This window comes from Aspergillus fijiensis (assembly GCF_003184825.1).
Source record: "Aspergillus fijiensis CBS 313.89 unplaced genomic scaffold BO72scaffold_134, whole genome shotgun sequence".
NCBI classification, from domain to species: domain Eukaryota; kingdom Fungi; phylum Ascomycota; class Eurotiomycetes; order Eurotiales; family Aspergillaceae; genus Aspergillus; species Aspergillus fijiensis.
In genome coordinates this window covers 1-18,404 of record NW_024469110.1, presented here as the reverse complement: position 1 = coordinate 18,404, position 18,404 = coordinate 1, and the positions used below count along the sequence as shown (strand labels likewise).

The following is an 18,404-nucleotide window of genomic DNA, read 5'->3' as shown; positions in this document are numbered from 1 at the left end:
CCCCCCCCCAGAGCATCAACCAAATCACTTTCTTTGGTGTATGATGTCGTCATCATAAATGATAAGGGAAAGACCCCCCCCCTTACAACAGGCGTTCAAGCTTGGAGTTCGCGCATCACTCAGGGATAATGGGTTGTTTATTGTCACGGTACAGTAGGGTAGGAGTTGCATATACTGCTAAGTACCAAGCACACTTGTTCTTGATTTCTTATTTACCTCGCGATTTATTTCTTGATTCCCTTTGCCAGGCAGACTATCTTTTGGATCTGTACGTGTACAGTACATAAGCTGCATTGTAATCTAGCTTAGATATCCTTCTTCCATATTCGGATCTTTGTTCTTGCTGTGTATGTACACAAGCTAGACGCCGGGGGGAGGGGCGGTTGATTTCACCAAGCTTTCAATATACGAACCGAATTATGGAACACGCAGTGTGTCTGTATGTACAGGAGACAGAATGAACAGAAGAAGTAAAACCAAACACGGGGTATAGGAAGGGTAAAGCACCTTTTTATCCGTATACTTACTTCTAATTTCCCCAGAGAAAACACAGAAAAGCAAATACAACGCTAGGAAACGATAACGACCAAGAGCCGGTTCCCGATACATGTGAGTCGTGTTAGCTTCCAAATCACAGGAAAGAAGATGAAGAAATCTACATTTATCTTCACGTCTTCGTCGTCTTCTTCAACTCTCCTTCTCCGGACTCTCTCACCTCATCCTCGCTCCCCGCCAGGCTGACATCCTTACTCTCGTCCGTCTGCTTGCGTAATCCAAGATGTTTGCCCCAGTCCTGGATCGACGCTGCAGCTGTGGCCGTCAGCTCCGCGGCGATGGAATGGTCGGACGCCGTCGAGGATTTGTGTCCGTGCTTGTGTTTATGGTGGCCGTGGTCTTTTTTGGAGGAAGAAGAGGAACTCAGGTTCCTCGGAGCACCACCACCACCTTCCGCGGGGTCCAGATTCTCCTGTTGATCGGAGTCGGTCGCATGAATGTGCCAGTCCGAGGGCTGGGTTTCGGGGGCTAGCTCCCCGGGTTTGGGCTCGGTGATGGGTTGGCCTTCGTCCGCGCTTGTGGCTCCGTTGGTCGTATGGTCGATGCTACTCCTCGCACCACTACCGTGGTGCTGGGAGGAGGCGTAGCGCCAGACGACTTTGACGCGGTCGAGGGCCTTGACGCCCTTGCGGGTGGTACCCTTGATACCGTCCAATGCGTCCCACTCGCTTGAAAATAACCCGGAGTCGTGCTCATGGCCGCCCTCGAAGTAGGCGTTGAACCAGACGTGGGCGATCGAGGTGACCATCGCCCAGCCCGTGTAGGCGGCCTTGCTGCGGCGTTCGAAGTCAATGTTGACGTCCGATGTGGGTATGATGATGGGTTGCCGAGGCCGGAAGATAGCGTTGGAGATGTGCTTGATAGGGTTGTTCTGGGGTTTGGCTGACGTTGAACCAGTTGATGAAGATGTTGTTGTTGTCGGTGTCGCGGAATCGGCCGTGACCGAGGAGGCCGGATTTTCGGGGGTAGAACTGCCTGTCGGGGATGATCTTGATGACTCTTCGGGGCTACCGCCGCTGCTGTTATTGCTGCTGTTCCCCTTCTGCTGCAGCGGGTGTGCGTTTTCATTCTTGCTTTCGGGAAGGATCACATTCACGTCGTCTACGACCGTGCGCTCGGTTTTATGGAATCGGTGGAACCGCTTGATCCTCTTCCCCTGGTCGACATAACCCTCCACGGCGACCTTGACCCCATCTCGGAGGCCCCAGACATGTACCTCGAGGATTTCAACCGGTCGTTCAATGTACTTCTTTTCCAGCTGATTCGACCACCGATCCACATACCCCACCCAGCGCAGTTGGCTCGGTATGCTGACACCGGCACCGAACCCGACCCTCATGCGGCGCTCCGTGAACCGCTGCAGTGCGTCCTCCGCCTTCCATCCCTCCTGGCTGATTAGGTAGCTGCAGGCGACGGTCCCACTGCGGCCCTTGCCCGCCTTGCAATGAACGACGGCAACCCTGTCGGGCTTGTCACTTTTTAGTTTGTTTGCGGACTCGGGATCATCCAGTCGGTGGATGTAGTTGCGCATGCTCCCCGTGATGGCGGGGAGGAGAGCAAACGGGGGCGGGTGGTGGTCCGGCCACGGGTAATGATGGATCCGGCCATATACTTCAGAATCGGGGTATCCTGTGCCCTCCGCACGGAATTCCCAGATGCACCAGTCGCTGCCGTGCTTGGAGTCGAGGTACTTGACCAGTTCGTCAAGGGGGTTTCTGTATGCGCGTTGCGGGTAGTTGGAAGAAGGACCGGAGGTCGCGATCACTGCGGTGCGGAGAGAAGGAGTTGGCCATTAGTGCGGCGATGAGATTTCAGGGGAGTCCAGATATAGCATACAGTTGTCCGTCACGTAGCAGAGATCCAAGCCTGCTTCGGGATGCTGCTGTCTAGGACCAGCGACAATCTGTCGTAGGATCGACGCCTGCGCCGGGAAATTATGTCATGTCAGGTCCCGTATTGGCATGCCAGGGGTGGGGGAGGGAGAAGGAAGCTCAATCCAAGCTGAGACGTACCATGAGATTCTAAGGGAAATTCTTACGTGCTGCAAAGGAAGGGTCCGGCTCAGAGATCTATCTCTGGTGATATAAAGAGGACATGCGCGTCTCTGGCCTGGTCATTGGCAGCGCAGATAATTAATGATGCGTGAGGTAAAGCACGCACGGGCTTCAACCCGGTGATGATCTCCAATTTCTGGGGACCCAGGAGAGATGGAGATATTCGCGAATGATGACGGGTTCCATCCACCTAGTCCAAGCAATAATGATCGCCACAGCTGTGCAATTTTCGGTGTGGAGGAGATGAGGAAGGAAGGAGAGCAACGGGTGATTGCAGATGTTGACGGCGATGATGTCACCGGATGACTTCCCTCCATTCGCCCCTCATCAACTGGCATTCGGTCAATGCAACCAGTCAATTGCCCACCCGAGTCTAGACAATATCCATAAGCATGGGAATTACTGAGTATGAAGTAACTTGAATGCTTTTTCATTCGGTTGGTCATAAAATTGTGTCCTGCATTAGCCACTTTTTGCCCATCATGTAACCAGACATTATTAGGTAAACAACCCCTATCCCATAACTATCAACAATACACAACAAAGAAAAAGAAAAAAATAGACATGATAATCATATGATACAAAAACAGTTCGTATCCCACACCTCCGTCGAATTACCCTCCGGAGGGTAATATCATCTTCAGCAAACACCAGGCAGGGCGGGGAGATTGGCTCATCTCCTACTTCTTTAGGCGACTCCATACTCCTCGGTAACGGGGATTGTAAACCGCGGTGTCGAGGAGGTGACATTAGTCTCTCCGAAAGCAAAGAACTCGGCATCGCCAGGGAGGATCCATTCATGTTCAGCCCGGACATTCCACAGCGGATACGGCTCGGCTTTGACGCGGGACTTGATCAAAGGGTTCTGGCAGGAGACGAGGTCGTCGGAGCTGCTATCCGTGGTCGTACCAGAGCAGGTAGTATTGAAGCCAGGCGTGTTCTTGGTTGCCACACCGAGGATGTTGAAGTTGTAGACGCAGCCTCCCGGCGAGCAGCCGGTGGTGAAGTTGGAAACGTGCCAGGTCAACGCCGCGCTGTCACGGCGACTGGGATAGGAGATAGGCGAGGCAGAGGTAAGGCTCAGGGTGGAGAGAGCAAGACCGAACAAGGTGGTGAGCTGCATGATGGTGGGAGTAGAAAGTAGATCGGATGAATTAGGTTTGATCAGATCGGGTTTTAATTGAGTCCTTGCGCCTGGCGACCACGAAGTATATATGTATACAGGTGGGGTGGGTTGATATGTTTGACAAGCAAGAGACAAGCACCAACTTCAATAGAAATTAAGTATTACCAGTAAGTGCTGAGCAAGTATGAAGATAGGCAGAGGAGGAAATGAGAAGATGGATGAAATCGTGATGAAGAAAGGGGAGGAGAAAGAAGAATGTAGCGAGCAGCAACGGCGACTTGATATAACCCCGGTTCTGCTGTAGCGACGGCAGCAGCGTTGGCACCAGCAGGGAGGAGGAACGGAGACTGATGGAGAGACCCCTCGCCTCCGTCTGGAGCCGATGTTTTTCTTTTCTTAGAAGCTGTAAAAGCAATCCTGATGCAGCGGGAGAGCATTTCGACCCCAACAGTGGAGCGAAGCGAGAGTAGGTGAAACGAACCACTGGCAACAGGGACAACTCATTGGCCCGAGGGTGGCTGATCGCGCGGAATTTGAGCGAAGATCCCTTTGGTTGCCCACCTGCATCGAAGAACAGGGAGGAACGACTTGATCTATGAGGCGTTTAGTGTGTGACAGACCATGGTTACACAACTGACGGTGAGAGAAAGTTTGTGCTTAACAAGCTGGAGGAAGATTCGACCATGTTTTCGTCCCAGTGTGGATGTAAACCCTTCTGAATAAGGTACTGTGATTATAGTCATCCTGCACTGTAAGTTACATGATACAAACCACTGAGCCCTAATGTAGTTAGCCAAGAGGCACCCAATATTATAGGATTTCGACCAACCTACCACAACAATAACTTGTTAGGATTGTTTAACTAACTATTCACTCTGTACACAGTAAGTACGGAGTACGGAGAGACGGCAAAGACATCAAACCATCAAACGGGTGGTCCCAGCGGGAACTCCGGGCGCATTAATCACCGGAGGTTTGACCATGCGACGCCCGCCGTCTCACATGCAAGCTTAATTCTTCGGCCTCGGGGAACTTCCCCAATCTTCCTGTTCTTTCGCTCCTAAACCTGTTCCTAATCCTCTTGGAACGTCTCTCAGCTACTCCATATCCGGAGTACCAGGCTTAATTTCTATGTTTAGACAACTTGATCGATAACTAAGGGGTTGGGGTCTAGTATAGATTGGCTCGTTTCAAATAGCTTCTTGCTTGCTGCTATTCACATCTCCGATCCATCATCAGCTAATTATCTCATCCTGCGTATCGAGTGAATACTAGATACCTTATACTACAGTATGTGGTAGTTCTACATATCAAATTTCACTCTTTGGAATGGCTTGCCAATGCTGGAATGTGACACCCCATAGAACTCTCAAGATTGAATCCTTACTTACATGAATGATACAACTGTACGCTTCGAGGTGATGTGAATTTACGCTCATCTAGAATAGTGAATCACTTTATCATAGAGGGTCTCCTTGAATCTGACGTCCTGGGGTAATTACATAACTCAAAATGGCCCCAGACCATCTCCTCTCAACTCTCTTCTCGACAACTCTTACGCCTGACATAAGGACCACACTATCCTCCATCTCCCTTACACGTCTATACTCTCTTCGAGTAGCTGGACTGACAAGACCCTTTACTTTGAACCAATTCATAGATGACTCGTGGTTGATTAACATTTTTGAAGGCACAAAGAACGATCTTCTTCTTGCACAATCTCCGTTGGACCAACCTCGGTCACGACCGGAACAGCAGTATGCTTAAGCTTTCCAGGGCCGTTCTGCTTCACTCATCGGCAGTTCCGATTCTCTGTGAGTAAAGGCAACGAAAAGCCTTCTTTTGCGGCTCTAATCCTCGCCCTATTCTCAACATGAAGCCTCTTATGCCGCTGCTACGATGACCCCTATTGGGATAACTTCTGACATAGTGCCACACAAGGCCACACAAAGAACAATGACACATCGTGGAGATCCAACGGCTCTCTTGAGAGCATCCCCCTCGGAGTGTATCTACTTAATTTTAACATCATCATCATCATCAATCGAATTGATTATTCATTCGAATCGTCGTACTCGTGTTCTCGTTTTCAGCTGGTGCTCACACTCGGACCGGATCTCGTCCAGGACATCAGCATTACCACTTTGGTCCGGGAGTCGCACGGAGGACCGTTGTGACGCGGGGCCTGTGGGCTTATCAGGCGAATCAGTGTCATTGCGAAGCCATTGAAGGTACAAGACCGAACACCCCTCCCTCCTCTGCGCTCTATTCCTTATATCTGCAGTATAGAGCCATAGCCCGTGAAAATGTGATTTGATTTCGGGATGGTTGCGAGCCAGCAAAACATAACCTTCTGGCAGACGCAGAGAGAATGGCATACGGACAAGCGCTCACAATATCAACATCGGCAACTGAATAGCAATAAGACTAGAGCACGAATAGCAAGCCTTCTATGTGGCGCGCAATCCATCATGCGCAACTCAGCAAGCCCAAACGGACTACTGCAGAAATTGGACCGGCAAGCATCATCTGGGTTTCAAGTTTCGAAGCGGCGAAGATGGACCCAGAATGGCAGAGGCTTTGCAGACTGTGAAAGGTGCAGACGAGTTAAAGGAATGGTTGCGTTCCGATCTATTCGAGCCCCATCTTCACAAAATCTACTACAATGCCGTATTGCCAGCGCAGGCAGCGCGCGAAATCATCACACGAGCCGAGGTGTCCTGAAATGACAGCAGACCGATGCATCTGTTGTTACTGGCATGGAACGTCACACCTCCTAACCCCCCATACTCACAACAAGCCTTCCCACCTTCCACCAGTAAATCCTGCCTTGCCACAGCACAAAGTCTTATGATCACAGCTAGCATTATCTCCTGGCTTGAAGTCTCTGCAAATGCTAATGGCCATTGAGCTATTGCTCTTCGCAAGGCTGCAAATGCCTAAGAGGCACGGGTTATGGCAGATCATAACCTTTGCTGCATTGCCGGGTCTGAACTCGGATTGGGCTCAGCAAGACCGGGTCTGTTACTTTACTAAGAGAGGTAGACGATCGACACCAGTTTATGCCAGCAACAATGGCAAAAAAACCTCGAGTCCCAGAGAGAGAATCATGAACAAGCCTGATTCTGCCCTTGGCATGAAAGACACCCGACCTAACGTCCCTCCAATGCCAGGGATGCGAATCCAATGTGCACTCCGCTTCTGGCAATCCGTGGCGATGCGATACATGCTCTCACCGAATTTGCCCAAGATCGAAATCTCACTGTGCGTGCTATCTTGGCTGATCCAGTGGGTCTAGGGAAAACATGGATCGGAACAGGGTACCTTTTTTCAGTCAGTCCCCCAAGCCCCTAAGTAAAACGGCATTCAATGTCATCGAGAGAAATCAACAAGCTTATTAGCTTATCAATGATGTCTCAGAACGACAGATATAAACTTTCCCATGTGGCTTGGCCACCCCAGGCGAAAGGGTACTCGGAGGAAAATGAAATATGCAGTGCGCATCGTACCTACCCGTATTGTGTCTCAGATACCATATCGTGGATAAGATACAACCATCCTCCTTGAGATGCTTGGGATGGCGTCAAGGAATAATGAACTTCTTATGAGCATGACCCAAGAACGGGAGTAAATAATAGAGCAATGGAATGTTATTACCCTCTATCTCAATGACCAAGTAGTAAACCAAAGCCTCCAAGCCCGACCATCCATGATTTCGATTGTGCTCTTACTTCCCCCTTTTCGTCAAAGGGTAGATGAATATCTTGCTGTAATTCACGCACCATAGTACAAGCGCAAGCGGCAGCAAGTTGCTTAGTGTAGGTATAATCCACCGGGTCCATCCTTGGCTTCTTAGGGCAAAAACGCGATTATCCTAGACGCGAACACCGTCAGCGCGGTGCAGACCACGACCACAGGAGTGAACTCGAGAGTCCTAAGTTCATTTCCCGAATAACGTTCGCAATCTTGCCGGTACTTCACTTACTCGCGTGAACTACTCCAGCAAGCCTCTTTTGGCCGTCATCTGGAAGACTAAGTTGTGACGGTCATTAATTATACAACAGGCTTCAAGGTGGTTCAATTCCTCGGAAATCGGAAATGACTGATGTCATGGTCCAAGGGGGCCAGGGATTTAGCCCCCCTCCCTCTCTGCTCCATTTTCGTGCATTTATAGCATGTATATTTAGATGTACTGTACATGGTGTGATTGTCAAGATCATCTCTTGTGTCGGGTTACAGTTGACCAGACTCAATCCAACTTTGGATCCTCTCCTTTGCTGCGTATCAGCTGGTCCTCGGGAATAAGACCGCCCGGCTCGTAGTCCATCCAGCCTTCCTCCTCCTGTGCGCGCTGGATGGCCAGCTGCCTCCTCTTCCTCTTGCGCGCCTCCTTCGACGCTTGCCGCCGCGCATTTTTCCACAGTTCCTTCGACTTCTTCGACCAGGTCGCTCGGACAAAGGAGGGTCGCCACGTCAGGGTGGGATATCTGGGGGAGTCCCGCCAGGGCACGTCGTCGGCGGTCTCTTGGCTCAGCTGTCGCTCACCACCACCATACTCATGGGCAGCGTTTAGCTCATCCACCAGGCACTGGACAGAGCCATCCTGGATCCGGGGATGGCGTCTCAACTGGACCGCGTACGGATCCCGGGAGTGAGAGCAGACTTCCCGAATGGCGGCGCGGGTCTCCGCGCTCGGATCGAATCCCCGGTTCAGCAGGTCCTGAAAGTACATATACCCGGACTCAAAATTGTCCGCGTCCAGACACATCATCGTCAGGTGCTCGAAGGTGGTCCCATCGGGGACGACGCCCAGCGCTGCCATCTCGTGCACCACGAACATGCCGGCGTCACTGTCCCTTGCACGGCGGCACATGCTGATGAGCATGTTGAAGACGGAAACGTCGGCCTTCTCCGAGCAGAGATCGTACAGTTCGTTGTACAGCGCGACACCGTCTTCGACTGCGAACGGATCGTGGAGGGCCTCATGCTCGCACAACTCCAAGATCGCCGCGGCGCAGCCGAGGGGCACCTCAAAATTCGCGGCTTTGAGTTTCTTGAGCATGGCCCACGCGTCATGGGGGACCGTGTCTTTCCGGATCATGTAATCGAGCACGGCCCGCGTGGAGCTTCGTTCCAGCGCGATGCCGGCTTTGTGCATCTTGCAGAGAACCTCAAACCCGGCGTAGAGGTCCCCAGACACCACATAGGCTTCCACCATACTTTCGTAGTCCGAAAGAGTGACGGGGATGTCCGACTCGACAAGGAAGCGGATCACAGATGTCCCGAGGGCGACGTCTCCAGTGCGCGCCGCAGCCGCCAAGACCTTGCTGCAAATCTCGTGCGGAGGTTGCAGGTACTGCAGCTCCACCATGCCCCTCCAGATAAACCGGGTAGTCTCGTAGTGAGAAGCCTCGCTGGCCACATCCAAGACATACAGGCACAGCTCGGGTGTCATGTCGAGGTGTTGATCCGTCCGAGAGCGCATCAACCGGAGCACCTCGTCGAACTCTTGGTATTCACAGAGATAGTAGACGAGCATGTTGAACAGCCAGCTCTCGATTCCCACCCCCTTCCGCTTCATCTGATCGATATGATCCAGAGCCAATTCGAATTGGTGTTCTCGAAGCAGCCCAGCCACCACGTAGTGCCACCCCATCGGACTCAGCGGGAGCCATCGTTCTCGAAGTGTGCGTATTATGTCTTGGCGCAGCATGTAGTCGGGGTGGACAGCAGATACCTAAGCGCAAAACCAAAGACTGTCAGCGCAGAATTCAAGACGGGGCCTGCTTGGATTTGTGGGGGATTTGGCCGGTACATACCTGGAGAGCAGCGTGCAGCGTACCCGAGTCCGCCGGTATCCCATTATCCTCCATCTCCGCTAGTAAACTGCGGACCGTATCTGTTGACCCGCGCATCGCATCGGAATGGGCGAGGACGAGAGCTCTGTAGTGCCGCGTCTGCGGGGGTATCTGGCGGTCACGGACGAGAATACGCAGTATCTGCGTGGCACTTTGGATCCGGGGGTTATGGGATGTGAGCTCCTGCAGCCTGGTTTCCAAGCTCTGGGTCTTTATCCCCGCGAGAGTTTCTGGGGCGTCATCGGCGGCATATGTCGTTGATAGGTCTATTGAGCGTCTTGCGCTTCCTTGTTGGTCATGACCATCCCCATGCTGCTGAGAGGTTGCTTGGTCGGGGATTGAGCGAGGTATTTCCCCATCGCCTAAATGTTTCTTCGGGGCATTTGAGTCGGGATGTTGTTTGTTGAGGTATTGTCGAATTGGTGTATTCGGTTGGGGACCGAATGATGAATTATTTCGGCTAGAAAACCGCCGGGCTCCTTGTAGAGCAGTTCTGGCCCTATGGAGGGTATTGAAATTGAACGATGGACACAGGCAAAACCACAGTCCGTCCAGAACAAGATTCGTTCGTGGCATTGCGAGCGCTTGGAGAGGCGTTCGCAGTCGACATCTCGAGATCGAGAAACAAATTACGGGAGTGCACGTGATCCCAATGCTAATCGGGCATTATTATGGGGGATGATGATAAAGGATGGCGATAGACCAGGACGAAGCAACGCCTTCACTTTTTGCTACTCGGTATGTATTACTTTGAGACAACCTGAATCTCAGAACCAGAAAAGAATTGAATAAGAAGCAGAAGCGCCCAGACGGCGCAATTCCCATTTGACAAATACAACCAGATACGCCAAGGCCATGCTCGACTGTCAACCGCCAAACGGACTTCCTCCTAGCGATAGCTACCTGCTTTAACAACAACTTTCAATCCCCGGGGTATCTTTCATGTCTCTCTTCTCATTCTTTTCGTGAAAAAAACAAAAGGAATTAGGATCAGATCTCTAGTTGCCGCCCCGACCCCGACCGCGGCCACGACCCCGACCACCACCACGGCCTCTGTCGCCTCGACCACCTTCGCGTGGGCCACGGTTCCGGTTCTGCGGCTGGTTCTGCTGTTGTTCCTTCACCATTTCCACAATCTCTTCGGGGATGCGTAGGTATTTGATCTATGAGAAAGAGGGGAAACGGTCAGATGTTGAAGACTCGGGGGAACCGAGCCACTGCTTGGCTCCTTCCGTGGGTGCACTCACATTGTTTCCTCTGACGTAGACTTCCGGTAGGCGGAAGAACTTGTCTCCCTCGGGACTCGTCTGGACAACTTCCTTGAGTATGAGGTTCATCCAGTTGTCGCAGTTGGCGAGATGTCCATTGAGCGTCTCGCCGTTCTTAAGTTCGACGAGCATGGGGTGGCCCTGCGCGGCCGTCAGGAGACCTAGAGGCAACTATTCACGGAGTCAGCAGAGTTAAAAAGTACAGAGAGGATCAATTGCGGCTGGAGTGGTTTACCATCTCTGGAGACTGTTCAGCAAGGTAGGATATTGACTTGATAAGTGGAGTGGTACGCGTTTGCGCAAGCGCTCAATCGATGGTCTGTAAATGTCTGAGACCGGCAGATTAGATTTGAGTGTGGAAATGGTGGGAATCAAAGATCGCAATGTGAATATTGAAGCAAGAATCACGGTTAAGATGTGGTAATGAGCGCGGGCTGGAAGAGGCTCCGCATGAGCTTCCATGCTGTGGCGGTGATCGCAGCCCCGGGCCAATCCGGAAAAACATGGCCCCGCGATTGGCCGGCCAGCCCTCATATCTCCTTAAGAGTCCAGTGACCCTGGCTTAGTTCCATTGTCTGTGTCCGGCCGTATTTAGTCTGTTGTTCCCCCCAAATACAATCAATTCGAAGGATGCGCTTTTCTCTTCAACTGTAATGCTTATGCTCCCTGAGATTACCAATGGGATAGCTTATTATTTCTCACACAGCCTCATATATTGAAGATATAACCAAAGTGTTTTTCTCGGACTCAACTATATACATCATGAGTGACAGGCGTCGCATCTCCACTCTGGGCTCCGTATCCCGATGGTCAGCATTCATGATGTTTACCCTCATCACCGACTATACAGTCGAGGGGGCTCCTGTTGCTCACCATAGCATCGACCACTCCTTCCCAACGCGTCTCAGTCAGTAGTTTCACACCGTACCAGCAGCCACTCATGACAGGATTCTAAATGTCCCATGTAGTAGACAATGCAGCCGCGACCAAGATGGCTCGGTCGCTATGTCTGGCCGAAGACTCCGACCGGAGCTGCGGCTTGCTCAGGAAGATCTCCGAGTACAAGCAGCAGGTGTCCATCACGAAGCTCGTCGTGCTCGCCTGCCTTCTTGCTGTATGCGCCGTGGTCTACCGGATCTGTCTGAACACGATGTACTGTCAACGCCGCCGGGTCGACCGAGCAGCGCAGCGCGAAGAGAGGAAAGCTCGCCGGGCCTACAAGGCTGCCGCACGACGGCTCCGATGGCATCGCTGGTGGGAGAGGAAGCCTACTGCTGATTCGCCAGCTCCGGAACCCGAGAATGAACTCTTCGTCATAGACATGCCGCCGGAAGAGCCCGGTCGAATGCAGGTGGGCTCGGACGCGGCTTCTCTGCCCGGAGCCATGCAAGATGAACTGCAGAACTTAAGACAGACACTTGCATGCGTCGGGAAATTGATCGGGGCGGAGAACATCCAGAGCGCAACGCAGCAGGATCTGATCCGACCAGATGGTGATCAGATACCAAGCCTGCATGGTAAGCGCCGCATGTCCTCGGAGACGCTCGCTACGTCGACTGTCGGATTATCGACCATCACGTTTACTGCGACGAGTAGTCGAGTGAGCCATGGGCCTGGGTCCTCTAAGACGGTGAAATCAGTGGACACGCTAGATTCGGCCCCTCCACCTAGCTACAGATCATGATCTGCACATGATGCACCTACAGTAGTACGGAATGAGAGATCATATATTCGGCCATGGCTCATTGCAGAAATGGTTCTGGAGAGATCATAAAGCTTATTAGTACATTGAACTGGTCACGGGTTCACCGATCAAGGACCAGTCGTGCGCGAACGCTACGCTGTCTACGCCTTCGGTCGCTTGACAGGCGAGTCCTCCTCCTCCTCCTCGTCGTCCTCGTCATCTTCCACCGTGAGTTTTCGCTTATTGCGCTGTACCCTGGAGCCTTCACCCGACTCATCCAAGACGTCGTCACCCAGCTCTTCTTCTCTGGCTTTCAGCTCCTCTTCGCGCGCGTTGAATGCTTTGAGTAGCGCTTCATAACCTTCCTCAACATTGGTGACCGTCTCCTCCAGCTTTTCGATGCGGTCGCTCAGATCCAATTGGATCAAGAGGTCCCGAGAGCGTTTGTAGAGACGCTGTTTGGTGAGCATGCGCCACCAGTAGTACCGCCGATCATCGGGGTCATCCGCATTGTGCTTCTTGATCAGAAGTCGGGCCATGTTGCTTCCGCCAGCTAGTCGCTTCTTAAGAGGGATCTGACCCAAGAGATACATTTCCGAAATATGAGCGAATTGAGTGGAGTCGATTTTGAACGAGGAGCGGATCTCTGAGAGCAGCTTGGTCGGAATCAGGGCGGATGTGGGCACGCGCCGAGGGCGGGGCTTCTTCGCCGGTACTCCATAAGGGTCTGGATTGATGTTCAGCTTGTGCTTCTGGAATTCTGGGCGAAGGATGTGGTAGTCGGCGGTATCGCGAAGGGCATCAAAGGCTTCATTCGGGTCCTCAACGGTCAATTCGGAAATCGTTGGGTCGCTAATGCAGGCACTGTGGATAGTCGTGTACAGATGAATACCGTGGCCCGAGCCTTGATGAGGAGGAAGTATGAGGAATTGAGCGATTCGCAAACGCGACGGAAGCTGAGCGGGTCTGATCGCCTCAGCCGGAGGGAAAGGGCTATCTCGGACGGCGGGCTTTTGTGTCTTGTCTCTCTGGTAATACCACCAACGATACGTTGTCGCATATCCGACAACGGAATACTGTGAAGCAGTGGGCACTGGCGGCTTGACCTTCTCATAGCTGAAAGCGTTGTTAGCATGAGAAGCGAATGCTGGGGACCAGTTATGAAGATGGTAATAAAAACGTACACAAAGTAGACCGTCCATCTTTCCAGCGTCCATTCGGGATCATCCGTGACAATGGGCGTTCCAGCTTCGATGAAGAGTGAAACAAAGACTTGCGCGCGATCCAACAGTCGTCGCACCTCCGGATCGGCTAAAGACCCTGCCCAGACCTCATATGTTCTCTGTCGGGTGACGTAGCTGTGAACTAGTTTGCCTGGAGGTACAAAATCCTTGGCGTCCTTGTCCTCCACGATAGCCTTCTCATAATCCGGGAGTACAACGAAAGCCTCTGGGAAACCACACAGTTGAAGTTAGGACAAAAGAGCTATGACGCCCACGAATCCGGCAGATGCCGGAGGGGGCAGAGATATGGCATTTCACTTTACCTTCAGGAATCCATGGCTTCAGAGTCTTCAGTAGATCGACGGCGGCGATGTCCCCCACGGGCTTGAACTTCTCGTCGTAGGATATGTGAATATGCGGGCGGAGGTCGTGGGCGGCGAATCGCATGCGGATAATCAGGCCCTTGTAGCCGAAAATCTGCTCTTCATCGCCGAAGATAGGGTATGTGAATTGAGGTTGGAAGTCGGAGAGAGTCTTGAGTCTCGCATCTTCGGAAGGTTGGACTAAAGACAGGTGGAGGGCGTCATTGGCGTCGCAAGTCCCTGTAGAGGCGGGTTTTTTGTGGTCAGTAGAGTGGGTGGCAGAGGGAGAGGGGAGAAGGGGCCTTCATTACAGTCGCCGTCGCTTGCCATGATACCAGACACGTAGTTGAGAAAAGGTTTGAGGAAGCGATGAGCTCAAGAAGATGGGTGAAAGAAGGCTACGGTAGGCTCTCTCGTTCTCTCATTAATTGCATTTGAAGGCGGCGCGTGTTGCCCGAATCGATCGCGTTGCGCGGCGGAGCTGGGTATAACCGTTTCTGGTTTAGCGCGTCGAGGGCCAGAGTGAGCTCGGCTGCTGTGCTGAAGAAGTAAATGAGGATTACTTTTGTCATTACAATGATTATGGGGCAGCTGTACAGGTGAAGAAAACCTTCGTGTATCAAGTGGTGCAACGTGCTGGGATTGATGTCCTCGTTGCAATCTGTACCTTCCAATCATATGAGCACCATGTTCTACATCTTGACCATGCATAACCTCGGCTCCTACTTTTGCACTACAATGTATGCCATCGCGCTGGCGAAAACCATCTGAAAGCTGCTTCATCAGCAGTCTGCATCCTCATGGTTGGTCTGACTACTGACAGAATACATGAGCCATGAGATTATAACGAAAGATTGATCCAAGGATTATCGAAAATAGTGTCTTCGCTTCACAATCCTCAGCAAATCGCATTACAAGGCCTTGGAACTATTGGTATATCTACGGCAGCTCTGCATCTTTCTCGTAATAATACAATCAGCAACACGCTTGACATAATGCTCGTTTCTGAAATTGTATGACGGAGACACCTTCTAGATATTTGAGTTAGCACCCACTCGCGGCTGACCACCTTACCGCTGATGACAGGGCTGCGACATATGCGGGAGAGTCGCTCATTTGCGAAAGATGTTTGCAACTCCAGTCAATGTTGAAGAGTGTGCGCATATCAGCCCCTATTGCGCAGGAGTAATTACTGCAGGGTCTCGAGTTGAACAGAGCCTCTGGGCTCCAGCTTTTGCCCACTTGAAAACCAGTATGTTGGGTATCGCCGCGTCCGCTTAATGACTCAAGATGTGAGATAGAACTCGTTTGTTGGTGGCTCACCCCTTCAATCTAGCCCATATTATGCCGTTGCTAAGAACTATTCTTACCCTCAAGACTCTGCCCAAGCTTGTTGAGTTCGCGCGTGCGTGTTTCTCTGTACCTGGTTCAAGACATCGGCCAGTGGTTACTCGAAACGAAACGCCGGACTTTTGGGACAAGCGGTTAGTATTTGTGTTACTGAGAGGGGCAAGAATCTGTCGTCGATGCGGAGGATCTCGATACAATCTTGGTGGCCAGTCTTGGTCTACCCTGAGATGGGCTGGGAACAATATCTTCGAGAACTACCAACAAAGAGATGGAGAAGGTGGCATTGGAGCCTTCTTCTAAGCACACTCGGTGAAATCATGCAGGAGATATGAGATGAACCAAATTGATGCTTGAGGCGAAGCAGGGCCCGAGTGGAATGAATGGTTCTCCCAAGTCAATCGCGTATGCAAGGCAGAAATAAAGCTCACTGAACGCGCGACTTTATGAGGATTGGGAAAGGATTGTATCTATGATCCGTATGCCTATACTGAGTACAAATAATTAGTGCACTCACTGCATGTAAAATGGGTGTCTCCAATTCCGTCATTCCATCCCTGAGCGGTGGGTCTTCCCGTGTCGCTTGACTGGGCCCGGGCGTTGTTCCTAGCCCGTAGGTTTCTATTGTTGAACTTTTGTCCACTTGCCCACTGCGGCAGCGGATCGCAATAATCAACTCCGTCGACTTAAGACTTAGACTAGGCCTAACCCAGAGCTGTCCACCTCCGCCACGTTTTCAGTTCTCGTCTACTCCGACCGCCTTGGATAGACACTTCTAAAGCCCTCCGCTCTTTCGGACCTTGTCCTCTTCTTCCCTCATTATCCTCATTGTCCCCCCACGTTCTGCACAATTTGTTGTCAGGCGTCTACGCACATCGCAGCGCCACCGACGTAGGATCAGGGGCGTGCCGAGTACATTATTTTCGCAATTGGCATCATGATTGAAACCTTCTAGACCGGCGAAGAAACAATGGAGGGACTTTTCACTCTGCTCGCCCTGAGCATTGTGATGGCAATTACGTGAGGATCCATCGTTCAATGAAGGCATCGTCCACTGTCACAAACAACTCCCTCGCTAACCGCTTCTCTTCGACTCCGGCAGATCTTTTGTTGTGGGCTCATTACCACTTGCATTTACACTCTCCCCTTCCCAGCTGAGGCTAATATCCTCCATTGGTATGGGAGTATTGGTTGGAACATCCTTGATCGTCATTATCCCAGAAGGGGTGGAGACCCTGTATAGCGCGAGCTCGCCTGCCGTCCGCAATGGTATCAGCACCCGGTCGACATCGACAGCCGTCAATTGGCCAATCCATAAATCGCCGGCAGTCAAAATCTACGAGCCGAGAGATATTTTGAGTTTTGGAGATGCAGCGGAGGTGCCCCCGCCGGACTTTGACAGCGTGCCGACTACACCTACGCTACGTGTCACCCGCGATGAACAAAACCAGATACATGAACGGAAAGAAGAGACATCAGGCGACACCGAACACGAAGCTCATGAGGAAGAGAGCTCGCCTCACGCATGGATTGGAATCGCGCTCATCAGTGGCTTCATACTGATGTACCTTATTGACAAGCTCCCTGTTTTAGCGTCGCCGAGCAAACAGGAGAGAACCCCCTACCACATATCACTGGACAACCTGGGATCGGGGTTGCGACGGAATTCATCCCCGTCGCGGGAAGGAGGTCTCCTGGATGCTGGAAATGTCCCCAAAAGTAGTCACAGCTTCGCCACGACTACCGGACTCGTCATCCATGCTGCCGCTGATGGAATCGCCCTGGGTGCCTCTAGTTCCGACTCCGGACTCAGCTTTATCATATTCCTTGCGATCATGGTACATAAGGCCCCGGCTTCCTTCGGTCTCACTTCTGTGCTGCTCAAGCAGGGGCTCTCTAGTCGCACCGCCAGAGCTCATTTGTTGGTTTTTAGTCTGGCAGCCCCCTTGGGAGCTTTGATGACTTTCTTATTTGTGCAAGTCATGGGTTCGGGCTCTAGCGGCGACGAAATGAGTACGCGTTGGAGGACAGGTGTACTGCTGCTGTTCTCTGCTGGTACCTTCTTGTGAGCTCTCCCTTAGACGCGCCCCGCTCAAGATCAAAAACTTAACTGTTCTGCAGATATGTCGCCATGCATACGATGCAAGAAAATAGTCCCAACACCTCCCGTGAATCTCCCGCAAATGGGTATGGTGATCCTCGGGATCTCCCAGCGAAGCACGACAAATCCATGAGAGATCTTATTGCTTCTGTCGTTGGCATGATCTTGCCATTATTCCTGCAATTAGGCCATGCTCACTAGTCTCAAAGGTCGTTACGAGGCGGTTCATTCTGCGCCTTGTTGACTAATCTTATTTTGGATTCTACCCTTGTTCGACTTTATCGATCCACGAGTGCATAATCATCAAAGGACGTCGCTGCGGAAACAACACTTCCCCTCCCGTTGCTCTCAGGGGGACTGGTATTATAGACCACATCGTGACTAGGATTAAAACGCTTGTTTGACGCTATAATCTGCTTGTGATATAAATCTTGGGATAGAAACGGTGCTGCGATTTTCTGCTTCCTATTTTTACCATGCATTGGGGAGTCTTCACTTTGTATACATTTTTTGTGACAAGTTCAAGTTATTCATCCTGCATATGTATGAGCTGGTAGTACCAGTCATGATTACGTATGTAGATTGACCCAGGAACTATGGAGGGGAAAAGGAGGGGGTCCCCGGAAAACGGGAACCACGATCACTCCTTTCCCCGCATAACGACGGCAAGCTTGAAATCGTCTTGGATTTGCCCCGATTCCACGGTTGTCGGACAGATCCTGCCGACTCCCATCCAGGGACTCGGAAGAACCATATCTCTGGTCAGGCGCCCTTTATTCCGACAACTAGCGCTCCTAGGTCGCATTCTCTGCGCGCGCGCCGGGGG

The 18,404-nt window shown here is 51.8% G+C and overlaps 9 protein-coding genes across 9 annotated transcripts; 3 read left to right on the top strand and 6 right to left on the bottom strand.

Moving 5' to 3' along the window:
• Window positions 1–304: 304 nt before the first annotated feature.
• BO72DRAFT_454206 (putative phosphatidylinositol-3,4,5-trisphosphate 3-phosphatase) lies at window positions 305–2,987 on the bottom strand. The gene is made up of 3 exons (XM_040946169.1): window positions 2,568–2,987; window positions 2,392–2,476; window positions 305–2,319 (listed from the first exon to the last, which is right to left on the bottom strand). The coding sequence occupies exons 1-3, from the start codon at window positions 2,568–2,570 to the stop codon at window positions 668–670; spliced, it is 1,740 nt and encodes a 579-aa protein (XP_040794847.1). The 5' UTR covers window positions 2,571–2,987; the 3' UTR covers window positions 305–667.
• A 44-nt stretch (window positions 2,988–3,031) lies between these two features.
• On the bottom strand, window positions 3,032–3,930 carry BO72DRAFT_49819 (uncharacterized protein). The gene has a single exon (XM_040948751.1). It carries the CDS (start codon window positions 3,730–3,732, stop codon window positions 3,298–3,300), a length of 435 nt encoding a protein of 144 aa, XP_040794846.1. The 5' UTR covers window positions 3,733–3,930; the 3' UTR covers window positions 3,032–3,297.
• Window positions 3,822–4,715, bottom strand: BO72DRAFT_49789 (uncharacterized protein). Its single transcript, XM_040948730.1, has 3 exons — window positions 4,569–4,715; window positions 4,374–4,508; window positions 3,822–4,322 (listed from the first exon to the last, which is right to left on the bottom strand). The coding sequence occupies exons 2-3, from the start codon at window positions 4,418–4,420 to the stop codon at window positions 3,890–3,892; spliced, it is 480 nt and encodes a 159-aa protein (XP_040794845.1). The 5' UTR covers window positions 4,421–4,508; window positions 4,569–4,715; the 3' UTR covers window positions 3,822–3,889.
• A 3,174-nt stretch (window positions 4,716–7,889) lies between these two features.
• Window positions 7,890–10,169, bottom strand: BO72DRAFT_443275 (pentatricopeptide repeat protein; the record flags this gene model as incomplete). Its single annotated transcript, XM_040943549.1, has 2 exons — window positions 7,890–9,472; window positions 9,555–10,169. 2 exons carry the CDS (start codon window positions 10,167–10,169, stop codon window positions 7,985–7,987), a joined length of 2,103 nt encoding a protein of 700 aa, XP_040794844.1. The 3' UTR covers window positions 7,890–7,984.
• A 214-nt stretch (window positions 10,170–10,383) lies between these two features.
• On the bottom strand, window positions 10,384–11,278 carry BO72DRAFT_418390 (U6 snRNA-associated Sm-like protein LSm4). The gene is made up of 3 exons (XM_040942631.1): window positions 11,097–11,278; window positions 10,841–11,032; window positions 10,384–10,756 (listed from the first exon to the last, which is right to left on the bottom strand). Exons 1-3 carry the CDS (start codon window positions 11,097–11,099, stop codon window positions 10,592–10,594), a joined length of 360 nt encoding a protein of 119 aa, XP_040794843.1. The 5' UTR covers window positions 11,100–11,278; the 3' UTR covers window positions 10,384–10,591.
• A 180-nt stretch (window positions 11,279–11,458) lies between these two features.
• Window positions 11,459–12,626, top strand: BO72DRAFT_49754 (uncharacterized protein). Its single transcript, XM_040948697.1, has 2 exons — window positions 11,459–11,768; window positions 11,833–12,626. The coding sequence occupies exons 1-2, from the start codon at window positions 11,624–11,626 to the stop codon at window positions 12,543–12,545; spliced, it is 858 nt and encodes a 285-aa protein (XP_040794842.1). The 5' UTR covers window positions 11,459–11,623; the 3' UTR covers window positions 12,546–12,626.
• Window positions 12,587–14,700, bottom strand: hat1 (histone acetyltransferase catalytic subunit HAT1). The gene is made up of 4 exons (XM_040950489.1): window positions 14,442–14,700; window positions 14,092–14,370; window positions 13,730–13,994; window positions 12,587–13,661 (listed from the first exon to the last, which is right to left on the bottom strand). The coding sequence occupies exons 1-4, from the start codon at window positions 14,458–14,460 to the stop codon at window positions 12,707–12,709; spliced, it is 1,518 nt and encodes a 505-aa protein (XP_040794841.1). The 5' UTR covers window positions 14,461–14,700; the 3' UTR covers window positions 12,587–12,706.
• Window positions 14,701–15,426: 726 nt separating this feature from the next.
• Window positions 15,427–15,780, top strand: BO72DRAFT_393456 (uncharacterized protein; the record flags this gene model as incomplete). Its single annotated transcript, XM_040941942.1, has 1 exon — window positions 15,427–15,780. A coding segment is annotated over one exon (354 nt), but the record flags the coding sequence as incomplete, so codon positions are not given.
• Window positions 15,781–16,447: 667 nt separating this feature from the next.
• On the top strand, window positions 16,448–17,779 carry BO72DRAFT_393449 (Mn(2+) transporter ATX2; the record flags this gene model as incomplete). Its single annotated transcript, XM_040941941.1, has 3 exons — window positions 16,448–16,497; window positions 16,580–17,542; window positions 17,599–17,779. 3 exons carry the CDS (start codon window positions 16,448–16,450, stop codon window positions 17,777–17,779), a joined length of 1,194 nt encoding a protein of 397 aa, XP_040794839.1.
• Window positions 17,780–18,404: the final 625 nt, after the last annotated feature.